This window comes from Nerophis lumbriciformis, linkage group LG08 (assembly GCF_033978685.3).
Source record: "Nerophis lumbriciformis linkage group LG08, RoL_Nlum_v2.1, whole genome shotgun sequence".
Lineage (NCBI taxonomy): Eukaryota > Metazoa > Chordata > Actinopteri > Syngnathiformes > Syngnathidae > Nerophis > Nerophis lumbriciformis.
Window position 1 is genome coordinate 2699563 of NC_084555.2, and position 15892 is coordinate 2715454.

The following is a 15892-nucleotide window of genomic DNA, read 5'->3' on the forward strand; positions in this document are numbered from 1 at the left end:
ATGTTGTAATGAGAAATGGAAAATATGTGATGTATCATATTGAAGCTGTATTCATGTCCGAAACAAACCTCTACCAACCAACCAAAACAGCGTCGCCCATTGAAATTAAATCAATTTAACAGGTGCTTGTTCCCCCCGAAAGAGCACAATTTTAACTTGCCTTTTATAAAGAAAAACAAACTTTTGGATAAGAAATATTGTGTGCAAAACAATACAATACAATGTACTATATACAACTACAGTAGTTCCCGATAGCGAGTAATGGCGTTGAAAATGTTGATAGTCCTCGTTATGCTATGTCCCACAGTCAGAGTACCGAGGGAGAAGAGTGGACACTTTTCAGGCGATCTACTGGGAGGGTCACTACCCCAGAGAGTCATTAACTTCCCTTCAGACTGGCTCTACCTGGGCAGGGCAGCAGCAGGACCGGAAGAGGAAGCATGGTCGAGTGACAGACCGCATGGACACCACATTTAATGGTTTCCTAATGGTTGGACAACAAAGCAATGTCCATCTCTAGCAGGGTTTCCCCTTGATGTAACTGAACGTGGCGCACCGCCATGGCAAAATCATAGCTGCCATGTCAAAAGTCAAAGTCTTGCGCTCGCTATTTTTAACTTTTTTTTGAGAATTTTCCAAAAGGCTTTTTAGCAGCACTGCTGAAACTGGATGTTGTGTTGTAAACAAGACGCACACGACTGTCTGCAGTGTAGGAAGCATGTCTGCGATGTGGACGTGACTTTAATACATCCCAGATATACCTGCAGACAGCGATCTACAAAATGTGCAAATACTAAGAGGACAGTGGCAGCTTTTAAGGAGAGAAAGTCCAACTGGAGCAGCAGCATGAAGCAAGAGTGACGTCATGCTTGCTGCAGCTCGTTTTTTTCCGTCAGGGACGTCAAGGGACAGAAGTAATCTCTAAATACGAGTCCAGTTTATAATAATGTCAGTCATTTCTAAATAAAGAAAAAGTCACAAAACATCTCTAGACACTTGTACAATGTACAAAAAGCAGCAACAATTAAAAATATGGCAAAACGATGTAAAAATATATCATTTCATCATCATTTCTTTTTATTCCTTTCATGAAAATACTTATACAAGCCATATACAGTTGACACTTTCATTGTGTTTTGTTTCTTATACATTTCCATGATCAGAAAGGAGCAGATGGAAGAATACTTTTCTTATATTTATCTGCCCCCTTTTTAACACAAATTATTTAGATGACTTTATAACTGTTCCCTCCACCAACACCCGAACTCCAACATACTTTTAATTTTCGTTTAAGCATTTTCAAAATGACATGTTCCAATCAAAATCAAAAATCAGTTTGATATAATTCCAGTTGTTTCTTTTTGTAACTCCTTTTAAATTCAAAGATATTCTTGCAGCTTTTTAAGTCTTTGTTTATATGGTAAATGATAATAGATTTGTTTTTAAATGTATGGATTTTTTTTTTGCCTTTTTAAAGATTATTTTCTTTATCATCATAGCAAATTATACAATGACGTCATGATTACCACGCTCGCACCGTCACAGGTATTTTGGCAATCTTAGGGAAACCCTGTCTAGCTATAAGCTTACGCTAGCGAGTAAAACTGGATGTTCTGGGGCGAATCTTACGGGGTTCATTCTGACATTCACGACACCAACTAGCGTTGGGGGGGGCTCGTAACCCAAATATATGCTCAATACATAAAGCATAACAAAACACTTACTCATATCTCAAAATACTGAAAGTTAGGGTACTTTGAGGGAGAAGTACCACTGCTTTTAGACAGTGTCCAAATAACTTGGTGTGTGTGAAAGGATGCAGTATTCAACTGTTGATTTCATATTTAGGTATGTATGTGTGTACATCTCTGACCTGTCTTGGGTTTGTTTAAGACACTGGTCAGCTTGCTGCTGGAGCAAAACGGCAAGTTCTTTCATCTCCTTTGCCATGCTGTTCTTCTCACTTTGGAGCTCCATATCATTGTTGGCTTTTAGAGCCTTTGAGTCTACATAAGCGGAGGAGAGTCATATTATCAGCATAACGTTCGGTCAGATAACTATCAAGAAGCTTACCCTCACTGTTATCGAGTGTGGTCTGGAGAGATATCAACTTGTCCTTTTCCTCCATGAGAGATTTTTCCAAGCAGGTCTTCTCTTCCAGCTGTCGTAAGAAATCAGTCCTACAGGCTTCATGCTTCTCCTGGAGCTCCTTTTGTATGCGAGTTACTTCTTCCAGCGCATGTTTCTTCTCATGCATCAGTGCTTCCTTGTGGCAAGTGCGCTCTTCATCAAAGTCCTGTTTCAACTACAGCGGAAACATAATTTTAACTTGCAAATGATCACAATACCAGTGTTCTACATGGTTCAAGAATTGTACCTTCTGCAGCTCTGCATTGTGTTGCTTGTCCATGATGGCCACTGTGTTCTCCAAGGTGTGAATGAGGGTCAATCTTGTGTGCAGCTCCTCAGTGAAACACCATAACCTTTGTTCTACCTCTACCTGAATTAAACGATTATCACAAATGGCACAAACTCAGCTACAGTACAACCAGCACGCATTTATTTTCTATATTGCCTCATATCCTCACCTCTACTTGTCTTGCAGCCTCCAATTGGACACGAGTGACCTCTGTGGGAGAGATGAATGGTAAATAATTCTCCACATAAAAGATGCATGTTTTAGGCATGTAAAGGAACCTTGCAAGTGATGGCCAGAGAGTTTGGCCCTGAGTTGCTGAAGATCAAGTGAATGACACATTTTAATCTTCTGCAGCTCGCCATCGTAATGGTCCGTCAGGTCACAAGGCACCTACAAAGCAGCAACATTAATACACGTCAATAGAAATAAGACAAAGTGGTAAAAGTCCTATTTTCAGGTTAGCAAATATGCATTTGGCTGGTCTTACCTGCTCCACAGTGAGCTCCTCTTCAAGGGGGGTGTCAAGCACTTCCTGGATGGATCATGACATTTAAGTAAATATCTTTGCTCGACGGCTGCATCTCAACATAATGATCTTCTTTAGAAAGCAAACTTGATGAAACTTTGCCTTAATTGTGTCAATATGCAATAAACTAATCAAGTATTTCCAAGTCTATCTTTATTGTTTACAAACATGCTGCTTCACCTTCTGTTCCTCCAGTTTGAGGTTGGTGTCAGATTGTTCGGCATGTTCCTCCTCTTCAGTCGGACCTTCTGAGACAAAACTGAAATGGATTCACGATGAGAAAAGATCGTAATCGAACAAATCTCAGGACATTTATCAAGTAACTTTTGTGGCCTACCTGCTGTCAGTGGTTTTAAGCACAGACTCCTCCAAAGCGGCTTCCACCAGTCTAAGCTGGAGCAGAGCGATTTCTTCTCGGTAGCTCTCGTCCGACACTCGCAAACGCTGCTCAAAGTATCTGAAGCAGGTAGCATTTGTCAGTGTTAAAATAATGTGAGGTTATTTTGTGTTCCAATGAAACAACCTATAAAGACATGACTGTGAAAAGACGTGTCTTTTGGCATTCTCGTACCTCCGCAGGCTCTCCAGCTCAACCTCGTTCTGCTCTTTGATTTCACGCTTTTGTTCATTAAATTCCACTTTGAGGCGCTCAATGTCATCGACGCGGGACGAGCGAGCCAACAGCTGCTCCTTAAGCTCTGCGTGTGACAGAAATACAAGTTTAACAGATGCTTCATTAATTATTTACGTGATGTTTCACTTCATCATTGATAGGAGCCAGTCCATGCAAAAACACAACATACGCCGACATGATACGGAAGGATAATGTCACTTTTATTTTTAATTACATTTTTTCCCCCTCATTTGGTCTTCCAGGCTTGAGGCAAACTCTTCTGATGATAAAGCGTCAAAGAAAAGATAAGTGATAAGTGAAATTAGTCAGGTTGACTTGGAATGTTTTGCTATCTTCAATTAAAGAATATAGTCCTTTTTTTAAGCTGCTTGATTGAGCTTTGCAAGAGGTACTGTAGTCAATGTGTCGTGACTGACACCGAGTGACCAGTCAGTTTATACTACATATCACAAAGACGCCATTGATTCGACTTATTGTCAACTATAGGCATAATCTAACAAATCAGATTTAACTATGAAAATCCTGAGTCGAAGACAGCCCTAGAAATTAGACAACGAAAAATGTTCAGAAAGTGGAAAAATCCACATTTGCTGCATGCCCAGTCAAAGGATAAAGCAGGGTATCTTTTGAAAATGTGACAATCATAACTAATAGTGGTGGGGGAAATAATAGTTTTTTAGATGCATTGCAATTCGAACATGGACGATTATAGAATAGATAAGTAAACGTCAATTGATAATCCATTTATTTATTGTAAATAAAGTAATGCAGGCAGTTCTAAAATTTGGCGGACTACAGCGAGCCACTTCACCGAGAGATCCGACCAGCTACTTTATTATCAAGCACTTGTGTTCTAGTTTTGCACACATTTTCATTAATTTAATAAATGTTCTTATTCCAAATGAATTGGGTTTTTATTAAGTTGCAAATTATAAACGCTTATTTAGTGAAACGAAAATAAATCAATATACATCAATTAAAGATGAATCAATAATAGATTTCATAGCTCCTGAATCGTAATGTGCCCAAAGATTCCCACCTCTAACAACTAAGTAATGTGACAAGCCTGTCTCCACCTTCCCTGCAACACAACCACAGGAATAAAAGTAAGGACTTTTTTAATGGTTTGGTTTATTGCTTGTATTTTTTTATTATTAATTTATAAGTACTTCAAAGGATTGGACATCGTGCATCAATTGGTACCAGGACTAACATCCCAAATCTACCGGAATAGTTCAAATTTCGATTCCAAATCCGGAAGAAATAGCCACAATTTATTTTTTTTTAAAAGGGACATTTTGGTGTAGTTACTAATTTACTCAAAAAATAATCATTTATTCCATGCAAACTTAAATGATGACCCTGTCTATTTAAAAATCAAAACGAGGAATCGGAACCTTATGAATTCAAACGATGGCAACTACAGTGAAAACTCGGTTTACGAACCCGTCTATTGGTGAACTTTTCGGTTTATGAACTTTTGTGCTGAGCCTAATGTGCCTGTTGATTCCTAATGAAGCCTTTAGCTTGACGCTCCTCTACTTTCTCCTGCTCCCGCTTGCTGAGGCGACAACAAACAAAACTCTAGACGCTCCTCTTCGTTTTGTATCGTTTACTTGTGAACTCAATCATTCAAAAACGTAAAACAATAACGACGTGGGAACAAATGAATGGCAAAATGAAGCGAGTTTGTTACAGTAGAAAAGAGTTAGAAAAAGTAAGAGTAAGAAAAAGTAAGAGTGAGGTCAAAAAACTGTGTGGCTCGATTCCCCCGCACCTGACTGCCATTACCCATAATACCTTGAGTCCAAAACCAAATTACCACTCAGATCCTTGCGCCATATATGCAATCAAACAGCTTAATCTCAAAATCACACATTTAGTTAGACAAGTTGGTTTTCAGCCACCAGGCAGAGATCACAAAGTGGAAGAACACAGCGTTGAAACTGAAGGTGAAGACCAAAGAGGACGCGGATAAGTCTTCACAGCCTTATACTCAAACCAACCCTGGACACACTGTCTTCTCCTTCCTCGGCTCACCAAGGAAAAAGTACACCTCGACGCACCTGTGTAATTCCCTAAAGAGCTCACTGCTTGGCCCCCTGAAAAGCAGCTTTTTTGATCGTCCTGAAAATTCCCAACTGATGGGTGCTCTCAGTCGCCAAGGCGACCAGATCAATGTACAACGCAGTGAATACATCCAATTTTAATGTTATGTATGTGTGTATTTCAAACATTTCAAACTTATTTTACCCCCCCCCCCAAAAAAAAAGTAAATCAACTCAAACAGCATTTAGGCTCCTACAGTGCCTATGTGTGCGAATAGTGTGTCCGTAAGCGGACGCTTCATTCATTGCATTGAAGAGATTGAGCAAGTCTCCAATTGTGACAAGAGGACTTTTTTTCCCCACAGTAAGACAAGGAAACTTTCTCATTTCAGCGTGTCTGTCCAGAGCACTAATGCACACACAGCCCTCATTCCCCCTCCCCTCTGAGCTCATCTCGTGTCGTGTTCCGCTCAGCACGCAGCAGCATGCACATCCCCTGCCTTTCGAAGCCTTTCTCGTTCTGTAAGGAACAACTGTGATATGATTTTTCTTTTGAAATTTTTATTATTGTAGCAATATGGTAGTTAAAGTTAAGGATTTTTGTAATTTGTGAGACCACCACGGAGACTTTGGTGTGTGTCTTCTGTATGTGCTGAGCTTGTTGTCATTGTTTTGGCTTGTTAATCAAAAGAAAAGTTGATCCATCACCTGTTATGGTTGTTTGATATACAGTAATGTATAGCACTTGATATTGTGTTCAAAGTGTACAAACCTTACCTAAATCAGGGACTTTTGTCAAGGCTGGAACACAATATTCATATTTACTTTGTTTCTTATGGAAAAAGTTGCTTCTTTATACAAAATGTTCTATATACAAACCCTGCTCAATAACCAAGTAAGTTTGTAAATCGAGGTCCCGCTGTATTTAAGTGTGTGTACAGTCTCAGTGACTTAGGTGTTGAATTTGGTAAAAGATTCCGACTAACGTTAAAACTGGACTTGCAAAGAACTTGCACGAAGAGTAAAGACCACCTGTACCGTTTTTTAATAGTGTCTTAAATTGATACATTTGATCAAACGGCTGCAATCATGCCTCACCTCCTAACTCTTGACGACTTGCCCTCATGCTGTCCAGCTGTGCCCACAACTGACCTACTTCCTGCTCCGAGCTCTTTTTCAGCAAGTCTTTCTGCTCTTGCAGCTGCAACACCTGCTGGACAGAATGACAACATGACTAAACCTATCTGTGGCAAAATGCGATAGAATTACAAACAATTTTTATGGTCGTTATTTTCAACGTTCAGGACATGCTTACCTCCTGCTGCAGTTGCCGCTCTTTGTCCTCTAGGTGGCGCACTTGTTGCTCCTTCTCCTGAAGCAATACCTTGTGGCTGGAAAGCAACTCCTCTAGAGAATCTGGACAGCATTAAGGAAAACAAAAAAATAATGTAAATTATGAAATTATTACCTCTATTCGATTCACTGCGTGGTACACAAAATGTAATAACTGTGAGGCTCTAAAATTAGCACCGGGTCCAAAATCATTGGTATCAGTAGCTGTGGGCAACCTCACTATGTTTTTTATTTAACTTTACAAGATGGCAATACAGTCGTGGCCAAATGTTTTGGTCATGACTTAACTTTTAGGTTTCAAGAACTCTGTCTCAGTATTTAAAAATACTAACAAAAAAAAAAAACATTTTCGTGAGATGACATGCTATAACAACATTGGTTCTCTCTCTGCAGCCTTGTGCAATATCATTGTTAATAAATGACTAAATAATAATAATTCCTTTCTCATGCTCTCCAAATCAGAATTGTAATGACTGAAGCTTACGGGCAGCAGCGTCCCTGTCAGCCCAGGCCTGTTTCAGCTCCTCCTCCAAGTTCTGCTGCTGCTCCTTACTGGTGGTCTGGAAGCTCTCCAGTTGGGCCTTTGACTCTTGGAGCTCAGTCTGAGTCTGGGTCAAAGATTCCTGTGCTTCGACTAAAGATTTTTTGGTCTCTTTGAGGGTCTCATGTGCTTTGGCAAGTTCTGTTTGGGTGGCTATAAGACTGTTTTGGAGTGTCGATTGGGTGCTCTCGGCTTTTATTAGCCAGTCTGACCTTAGAGCCTGTGCAAACAAAAGATTAGGAAATTACTTTAAAAAACTATTATATGTGTTTTTTTCTAAAGCCTGACCTGTATCTCTTTGGTCTGCTTCTCCTCTGTAGAACCTTTCTCCTCTGCAAACTGCTGCTTCAATTCTTCTGAACATTAAAGAAAAACAAAAGCAATCATATTTAAAAGTTAAATCAGCCAGGTTGAAAGAGTATTCCAATACACACCCATGTCACAATGATGCAGCTCACGTAGTCTGTCCTGCTGAGTCTGGTTCTGCTCCCTGATACGCTCCAGGTCTAAGTGGTACTGGGCTTGCAGGAGTTCTATCTCCTGGGTGAAGTCCTCCCTCAAGGAGGCCTGAGCATTGGTGACAGCCTCCTGGGAAACAAGCTCGGACGTGTGGACGTTTGTCAGTCTCAAGCGCAAGGCTTCCAGCTCAAGGTTCTTCTGGGCCTTTTTGGGAAGAGAACATTAGGTGCATATATTCAAAAGTCTGTCCAGTGAAGAGGACATATTACTTTTACAAGGTCGTCTGTTCGACAAAATTGACTTTTTAATGACATTCAAACAGTAATATGTGTCCCAACAGCCTCTTTATAAGCAAAAACTTGCAAAAAGTCTATCATTGGCCCCCCACCCACTTGTTTTAAAGAGGCTCAACCAGTTACTTGAAGACCATACTTTTGTCTTTAAAAACACAGACTTTTGTAAATGCTGGCCAAAGTGTAGAGTGAATTGATTAACGTGGACCCCGACTTAAACAAGTTGAAAAACTTATTCGGGTGTTACCATTTAGTGGTCAATTGTACGGAATATGTACTGTACTGTGCAATCTACTAATAAAAGTTTCAATCAATCAATCAAAAGTTCCAAAACTCTCCGCATAGCGTATACATGTACACGGCACAAACGGAGACTTATGATGACTTCACAGTCACATTATTGATCAGTTCACAAGGTTTAGGACTGGCAGCATTCTGACCACATAGAAATCATCCAAAATAGTTAAACACTTTGTCCAAGACTGGATTAAATTTTGGATGTTTCTTTAAAGGGCTTTATAAGCACAATAGACGCGATGACATAAGTTCTATTACCCATTCTTAGCGGACTTTTGCTAGCGATAAATTACTAGTTAGAAAGCATGAACAAAAAGAAAAACGTGGTCCTGTCTTACATAGGTACTGTGAAATAATAGGATACAAATAATAAATTGCAGTTCCCCTTTAAGAGGGCGAAGCAGTTACCTGTGCCTGCTCTAGTTCAGCTTGGTGTGCAGCCTCCAGACTCTCCCTCAACTCTAAGCAGACCTCAGTCTTCAGCTGACGCAGCGCCTCATCGTGTTGGGCGTTGAGCTCCGACAGCATCCGCTCATGTTCCCGTTCAGTCACCTGCAAGGCAATGCAAGAACAGGAAACTGTATATTTAAAAAATACACATGGGGGAAAAAAATAAAAAGTTTATTCATTAAATTTTTTACATACCTCTTTGATAAGGCTCAACTGTTGCTTCTGTTCTTGTTCCACAGCGACTTTTTGCTTCAGTAGCTTAGTCTCAATGCAGATGTTCAACTTTGATATCTATGAATTGACAGAGGGCATCATTACTCATATTTCATCTGTTTTAAAATGTTCAAAAAGTTACAAAAAAAAAGTATTTATCTGGTTGTACATGACCACAATGTTTCCTACTTTTGAATTGTTCAAGTGGATGACAGCACATTTGGGCTATGTTCACACTGCAGATCAATTAAAATTTTTGTTCACCCATATGCAACATTTACAGTCGACCCGAAATTAACGAACCCCTTTATTTGCGAACTTTTCGAATTATGAACCTTTCGCTCTAGCTGACTATACCTCTGTGTGCGAACCATGTCTATGTGTACGAACGCTTCATTCAGTCATTCCTTTTTGGGGAGGGGGAGCCCTCCATGTCACTTGCTGCCTAGTACACTACTAGTCACTTCTCAGTGCTTTAGCGTTTGTGCCTTTTCTGTGTTTTTTAAGCCTTCGACAAGTGTTGTACATTTTGCTAACTCAATTCAGTTCAACTTACCAGCCAGCGTCCCACCTTCCCTTTATGTAAATGTTTTTTTTTAAATTTAGGATTTTAAAGACTACTTCCCTCTGTTGTAATTGTATTGCATGTTCGAAATAAACCAACTAACTAACCAATCCTCGTAGTTACTAGCAGGCAGTGCAGTTTGTGTCAAGTTTTAAAGGAGAACTGCACTTTTTGTTTTATTTTGCCTATTGTTCACAATCATTATGCAATGATGGATGGATTTTTTTTGTTATGCATTCTAACTTGTAAATAAACGTAAATAAAAATGGGAGGTCCTCTATTTCACCCATAAAATCCAATAAATAAGATTTTAAAAAACGGCCAACAATACATTTCGTGATTTGAATAATGAAGTATTAGTGATATTGTTATTATAAGCGCTAACGCAGACAAACTACTTATAGCGGCACTGTGATCACTACCGTGTGTGCCTATGTTTATATCGAGCGGTCTGCTGCTTTCATGCTTCCTTGCTCCTGTACGTTTATTGTAGATCATACATAAATCATTCCTCTCACCTGGACAGAAGAAGTCTGAGAAGGTATTCCGACAAGTTGGTACACTGTCTTTTATGACCCAAAAATGGACACGAAAAGACGACAAAGCGCTTTACATAGTGAAACCCATTATCTACATATATAAGCTGCATTTAAACCAGTGTGGGTGGCACTGGGAAAAGGTGGGTAAAGTGTCTTGCCCAAGGACACAACGGCAGTCACTAGGATGTCGGAAGCGGTGATCAAACCTAGAACCCTCAAGTTGCTGGCAAGGCCACCCCAGCCACACAGTCGGTGACGTCTCGGCGCCCCGACTTGTCTACATGCAAGAGGATCCCCTGCTAACCTCCGTATGGACTGGACTCTAACATTATTAACTGTATCCACTCGGAATCTATTGGGCAACCTTCCAATAGATTGTTCCCAGTGGTTTGAGTTTTTTCTTGCGGGGATGTGGGATCCGAGCTGAGGATGTCGTTGTGAAGCCATTTGAGGCTATATAAATAAACTTTGTTTGATTGCTTGATTGACTGTTTTAAGGACAAGAGAATTTACCCTCTTCTTTTCATTCACAAACACACACAGCTGCTGAAACCGATGAAAAGTGTGAATGCTGTTTAAGCATTCACAAGGGGATTTATCGACACTGTAAAACTTACTGACTTAAATTTCATTTATCATCAGTTAACTGACTTATCGAATATCAGACTAGGGCTAAGTACCAAAGAGTCTTCTTTTCTGTGTGTGCACGTGTTGGCAGAGCCACGCATACACGACAGTTCAGCTCGTTGTTTTGGCTTGTTAATAAAGAGAAAGTTGATCCATCACCCCATGGTTTTGATTGTTTGATATACAGTACTCTATAGCTCTTTATATTGTATTCAAAGTGCGCAAACCTTAACTAAAATAAGGACTTTTGTCGAGGCTGGAACCCATCTTTCATATTTACATTGTTTCTGATTGGAGAAATTTGCTCAACTTGACAAACCTTTTGAACCAATTAAGCTCGTAAAAACGAGGTTCCAATGTACCCAATTTTCCATGTCACTACAACACAGATTATTCAAGGCCCCTTTTGTATATGGCTATAGCTCCGATATGTATCCGATGCAACTGCCGATTGGGCCGCATTCATCCGACCCATACGTCATCAAAAAGTGGCAAGTATCATGATCCTTCGCAAAATGGAGGGTGGTAAAAAAGACAATAGTGTTAGCTCTGACTGCTCGCCCACACGCTCCTCAGAATAGAGGTCGAAGCGAAGGACAACATTTTAGCTTGCTCTACCTAGCGTTTAATTTACTTTAGTTAAATTTGTCTAAAATATTTTTTTTTGCTCACGCTGAGTGCTTACCAGTTATGTTGTTACCACACGTCAAAAAATATATATAAATTCATGTTTGTCAATAAAACAAATGAGCAGTTTATAAGCTGTACCTCTTGTTGATGTTTATCCATCAGGTGGTCCATCTCTCTCTGGTGACGTGCCTCAAGTCTCTCTGTAGCTTCCTCTACAGCTGAGACCTGCCTGTCCATTAGAGCCTTCACCTCTTCCTCCCTCTCCATTCTCAGCTCCTCTAAAATTTCACTCAAGTCTCGAAGTTCTTTATCTTTCTCCTGCTTCTCGTTTTCCCATTTTTCCCTCTCTTCGGCCAGCTGTATAAAAAAAATAATTAAGAAATACAGTAAGTACATTGATTTTTGCTGGGTAGTTATTCAAAGGAGATATGTCTCACCTCTACATCCTTGGCTTGAAGCGTGCTCTCAAACTGTTCAAGTTTATCTTGAAGCACCTGTTCCATCTTCTTTGCCTGTTCACCCATTTCCTCTTCCTTTCTTAAATGCTTCTCCATTTCTTGCACTGCCAGATGTCGGGCCTCCTCCAGGCATATAATCTTATCTTCCAGGTCACTCCTCAGTTTCTCTGCACTTTGCAAACTGCTCTGCCGCTTCTCCAGCTCTCCCTGCAGGCTCTCCACCTCCGTTTGGACAGTTAGCAGCTGAGCACGTGTACTTTGGAGGTCTTCCAGCGCTTTGTCCATTTCTAAGGTCCTTTTGTCAAGTAGGGTGGATGTGGTTTGTTGCTTTCTTTTGGTCTCTTCCAGCTCCGTGATGAGTTCATCGGAATTGGCCTTAAAAGGCGAGAGATATCAAATTTAGTGCATTCAGTCATTTTTGTTTAGTCTTTACAGTTTTTAAATATTACCAACTACTAGAAAAAGATGCCATCAGACACATAATTAATTCCTGATTGTCGATGAATTAGGTCATGTTGATGAATGATCAATCTAATAACAAGATTTTGCTCTTTGTTTATTTACTTAACTGCTGTGAGTACCAGACATTGGAGGGGATGTGTCTATTTCCTTAGGGGGACAAATAGCGTATTTTCCGCACTATAAGCCGCTACTTCTTTCCAACGCTTTGAACCCTGTGGCTTATAAAACGTTGCAGCTAATTTATGAATTTTCTTCGTTAACGGCCGTAATGTTTTGTATTTAACAAATAACTTTCAAATTACACCAACAGAGACACTGAAAAAGTGTGTTGTTAGTGCTATGGTGCCATCTTTTGTATGTGTTCGCTCACTGAAGGTTGAAAATGTACTTCCTATTTCATACCTTAAACCGTAAGTAAAACCGTCCATAGCGTTTCTGCTTGAAAAGATTCTTCATTAATCACGCCAAGCAACGTTTGTAAAATCTACAAAATAACTAAAAAAATTCATAATTACTGGACTAAACCTTCCATGTGTGATGTCTGTAGAATGAAATCTAGCTAGTGTCATTTGAATTAGCAAATTTGCTAACACGTTTACAATTGTCTGTGTTAGTATTATTAACTTACATTGGCATTCTTTTTGTATTGTTTCAGTTTTGTGAATTCACCAAAACGCCACCATAGGGTTATTGAGTCCGTTTAGTTGATTGGAGAGCGAGCCTCCACAGCTAGTGGGTTCATGGCGATGATTTCGGTCTTGTGAGACCAGCTGTTTTACTGCCGTGTAACAGGCACTCTTTGGAAACAATTAAGGTATATAAATAAACATTTACAAAATCTTTCGCACCAGTATGCATCTGCGACTTATAGGCCGGTGGGGCGAATATATGCAAAATGTTTTTTTCTTTAAAAATTTGGTGGTTGCGTCTTAAATACCGGTGCGCTCCATAGCCCGGAAAATACAGGAAAAAGGGGCACGGCGAGACTGCTATTCGAGGACAAACAGTATTTTTTTTTGTATGCTGCCTTTATGAAAATGTTCTTTAAATCAAGCCGTTCATTTTTATTAAAATGAAAATAAAAATCCATCCATCCATTTTCTACCGCTTATTCCCTTTGGGGTTGCGGGGGGCGCTGGAGCCTATCTCAGCTACAATCGGGCGGAAGGCGGGGTACATACAAATAAAAATAACTGTATAATAACCATATAACAATAATGAATGGTATTAAATATAACAATAAAATGTATTCCAATTAATAAAATATTACCATCAATCAGCATCATAATAACGATGCTGATATTAATTAACAATTAGTTTTATTGATAATATTATTGATCGTGATAATTGTCTCAAACATGCTTAATTATTAATTTTTATAATAAGTTATAAAAAATATTCTTTACCATCATGTATTTGAAAGGAATATAAACTTAAAGGCTTGTACATAATTTTATCAATAAGGTTCTTCACAATAATAATTAAAAAATGATATTTTTTCATTGATATATTTAGATTTTTTTTCTGTATTTAAATAAAGAAAAATATTTAACTATATTGAAATACATTGTATGTTACTGTACCTTTAACATTTGTAGTTGGTTGTCATTCTCTGTATTAACCTCTGTCGTCTCCTTAATCTCCTGTTGAAATGCTTCCCGCATCTCCTGCTGGTTTTGTTGTGATGGGGAGCTTTCCTGATCCTCCTCGAGCTCTTCGACACGTTCACCTTCCACTGCTGAAAAGCCAAGCAGCAGGGAAGATTCCGGAGAGACGTCTGCCTCAGTCTTTTTTTTCTCCAAAAAGGCACCGAGTTTGTTCTTAAGGCTGTCTTGTTTGAGAGTTTCTGAATTGATCTCCTCCTCTGTATATCTCCTCCTGTCCTTCTCCTCGAGCTCCTGGTGAGCTTCCATGAGCTCCTCTGTTACTTGAGCCCACCTGGACACAAAGATAAAAGGCATTAGGTCCAGCTGGACAAAGATTGTGCGTCACCTTTAAGAATGGGTACCTTTCCCATTTAAATCGATACAGAATCAATTTTTTGGTACTTCTAAGTGTGTTCAAATGTGTTAATAAATGTTAATAGTTTAAACATAACATTTTAATTATTTATTTAACATTTAACACTGAGCTGTGCTGTCCAGTTATCTGGTTTTCTCACAGTTGTGAGTATAATTTGCAATAATGCAGATGCAATTCCAAGACGTTATATAGCAGTAGTGTGTAGCTAGATTGTGTTGCCTTAAAGCTAGGGTACTTGAATCTTGTGTCACCAGGCAGAATTCAAACTGTAAATCCCACCCCCCACTCTGCGCACCTCGCTGATAGTCCCTCTGAGTTTCCTATCTGGAAGTGCACACTTATAGGTTGACAGTCTAAAGTTACATCTAAGGACCACCCAGTTCGTATTTTGTTGCAGACTATCAGTAACACACATTCCAACGCAAAATCATACACACACAAAATATAGGAAAATGGACTAACTTTGGATGCGCAAGTAGCTGTTTTCCTTCCAGACAGGTAATCTAATGTTCCAAGACTGGCCCGCAATGCCTTCCATCTTTAATACGCCAGACCAGTATTCCTTCGAGTTTTGTCTCTTCTTTGGTTTTTCTTAGACATACAGTCTCTTTCTTTTCTTCCTCAAATTTCCTCTTTTTGTTTTTTTAGCGGTATATGCTGTAACAGCAAGCGCAGAGTGTTTGGCAGCCATGCTTTACTGAAAACAAAGTTGCACTGTGCACATGCTCATTCGTGGGCTCTGATCACCACTCCTTTCTCTAAATCCTGTGGTCGGATCTGAAGGGGTTGACCTCATCATGGTTGTGTATAAGTACTTTTTGAGCACATTCAACAATACCGCAATAATGATAACCCTGATAACTTTGGTCGTGATATGAAATTTTAATATTGTTACATCCCTAGTTCCTATAAAAGTATCAAATTCAGTAGCCGTCCCAAGCCACTTTTGCGCAAACCCTCATGTTTACCTGCTTCGAGCTTCCTTCAGCTCTTCAGCCATCTTGATGACTTCCTCGCTCAACACATTTAAGTGTTGGTCCTTCATCGCCAGTTCCTGACGCAGCTCATCACACTGCTGGTTCAGCAGCTCTTTGTCTAGGTCAGTCCCGTCGAAAAGCTGCTGAGAGACGTCGCTCGCCTCCAACGGGCGGGAAGTGGAGTTGTTTAGCCAGGGGGCGTTTGAATTGTCAGCCAGTGGGACGCGAGGGGAGCTGTTGTAAACATGAGAGTTCTCTTTTGGGGCACGGTTGGAAATGGAGAGCAGAGGTTCGTCGCCAAACATTCCGCTGTTGAGCTCAAAGCTGCAAGGAGGAAGTGACAGCAATTAGGCGAGGCATTAAAACACACAATTCGGAT

General features: G+C 39.8%; 1 protein-coding gene across 6 annotated transcripts in view; it reads right to left on the bottom strand.

Annotated features, from left to right (window-relative positions):
• Positions 1 to 15892, bottom strand: part of pcnt (pericentrin) — a 92339-nt gene that overhangs the window by 60884 nt on the left and 15563 nt on the right. For 3 of the 6 annotated variants that reach the window (XM_061968118.2, XM_061968117.2, XM_061968114.2), the window contains 20 exons: positions 15505 to 15837; positions 14098 to 14452; positions 12032 to 12427; positions 11733 to 11951; positions 9216 to 9311; positions 8979 to 9122; positions 7956 to 8184; positions 7810 to 7877; positions 7465 to 7741; positions 6943 to 7043; positions 6726 to 6840; positions 3517 to 3643; positions 3283 to 3402; positions 3126 to 3204; positions 2907 to 2951; positions 2698 to 2809; positions 2589 to 2629; positions 2378 to 2500; positions 2074 to 2305; positions 1874 to 2006 (listed from right to left, as the gene is read on the bottom strand). In XM_061968118.2, coding sequence (XP_061824102.2) covers positions 1874 to 2006; positions 2074 to 2305; positions 2378 to 2500; positions 2589 to 2629; positions 2698 to 2809; positions 2907 to 2951; positions 3126 to 3204; positions 3283 to 3402; positions 3517 to 3643; positions 6726 to 6840; positions 6943 to 7043; positions 7465 to 7741; positions 7810 to 7877; positions 7956 to 8184; positions 8979 to 9122; positions 9216 to 9311; positions 11733 to 11951; positions 12032 to 12427; positions 14098 to 14452; positions 15505 to 15837 — 3345 coding nt within the window. The remainder of the gene's footprint in view (positions 1 to 1873; positions 2007 to 2073; positions 2306 to 2377; positions 2501 to 2588; positions 2630 to 2697; positions 2810 to 2906; positions 2952 to 3125; positions 3205 to 3282; positions 3403 to 3516; positions 3644 to 6725; positions 6841 to 6942; positions 7044 to 7464; positions 7742 to 7809; positions 7878 to 7955; positions 8185 to 8978; positions 9123 to 9215; positions 9312 to 11732; positions 11952 to 12031; positions 12428 to 14097; positions 14453 to 15504; positions 15838 to 15892) is intronic. The other 3 variants (XM_061968115.2, XM_072913621.1, XM_061968116.2) reach the window with 2 other exon arrangements.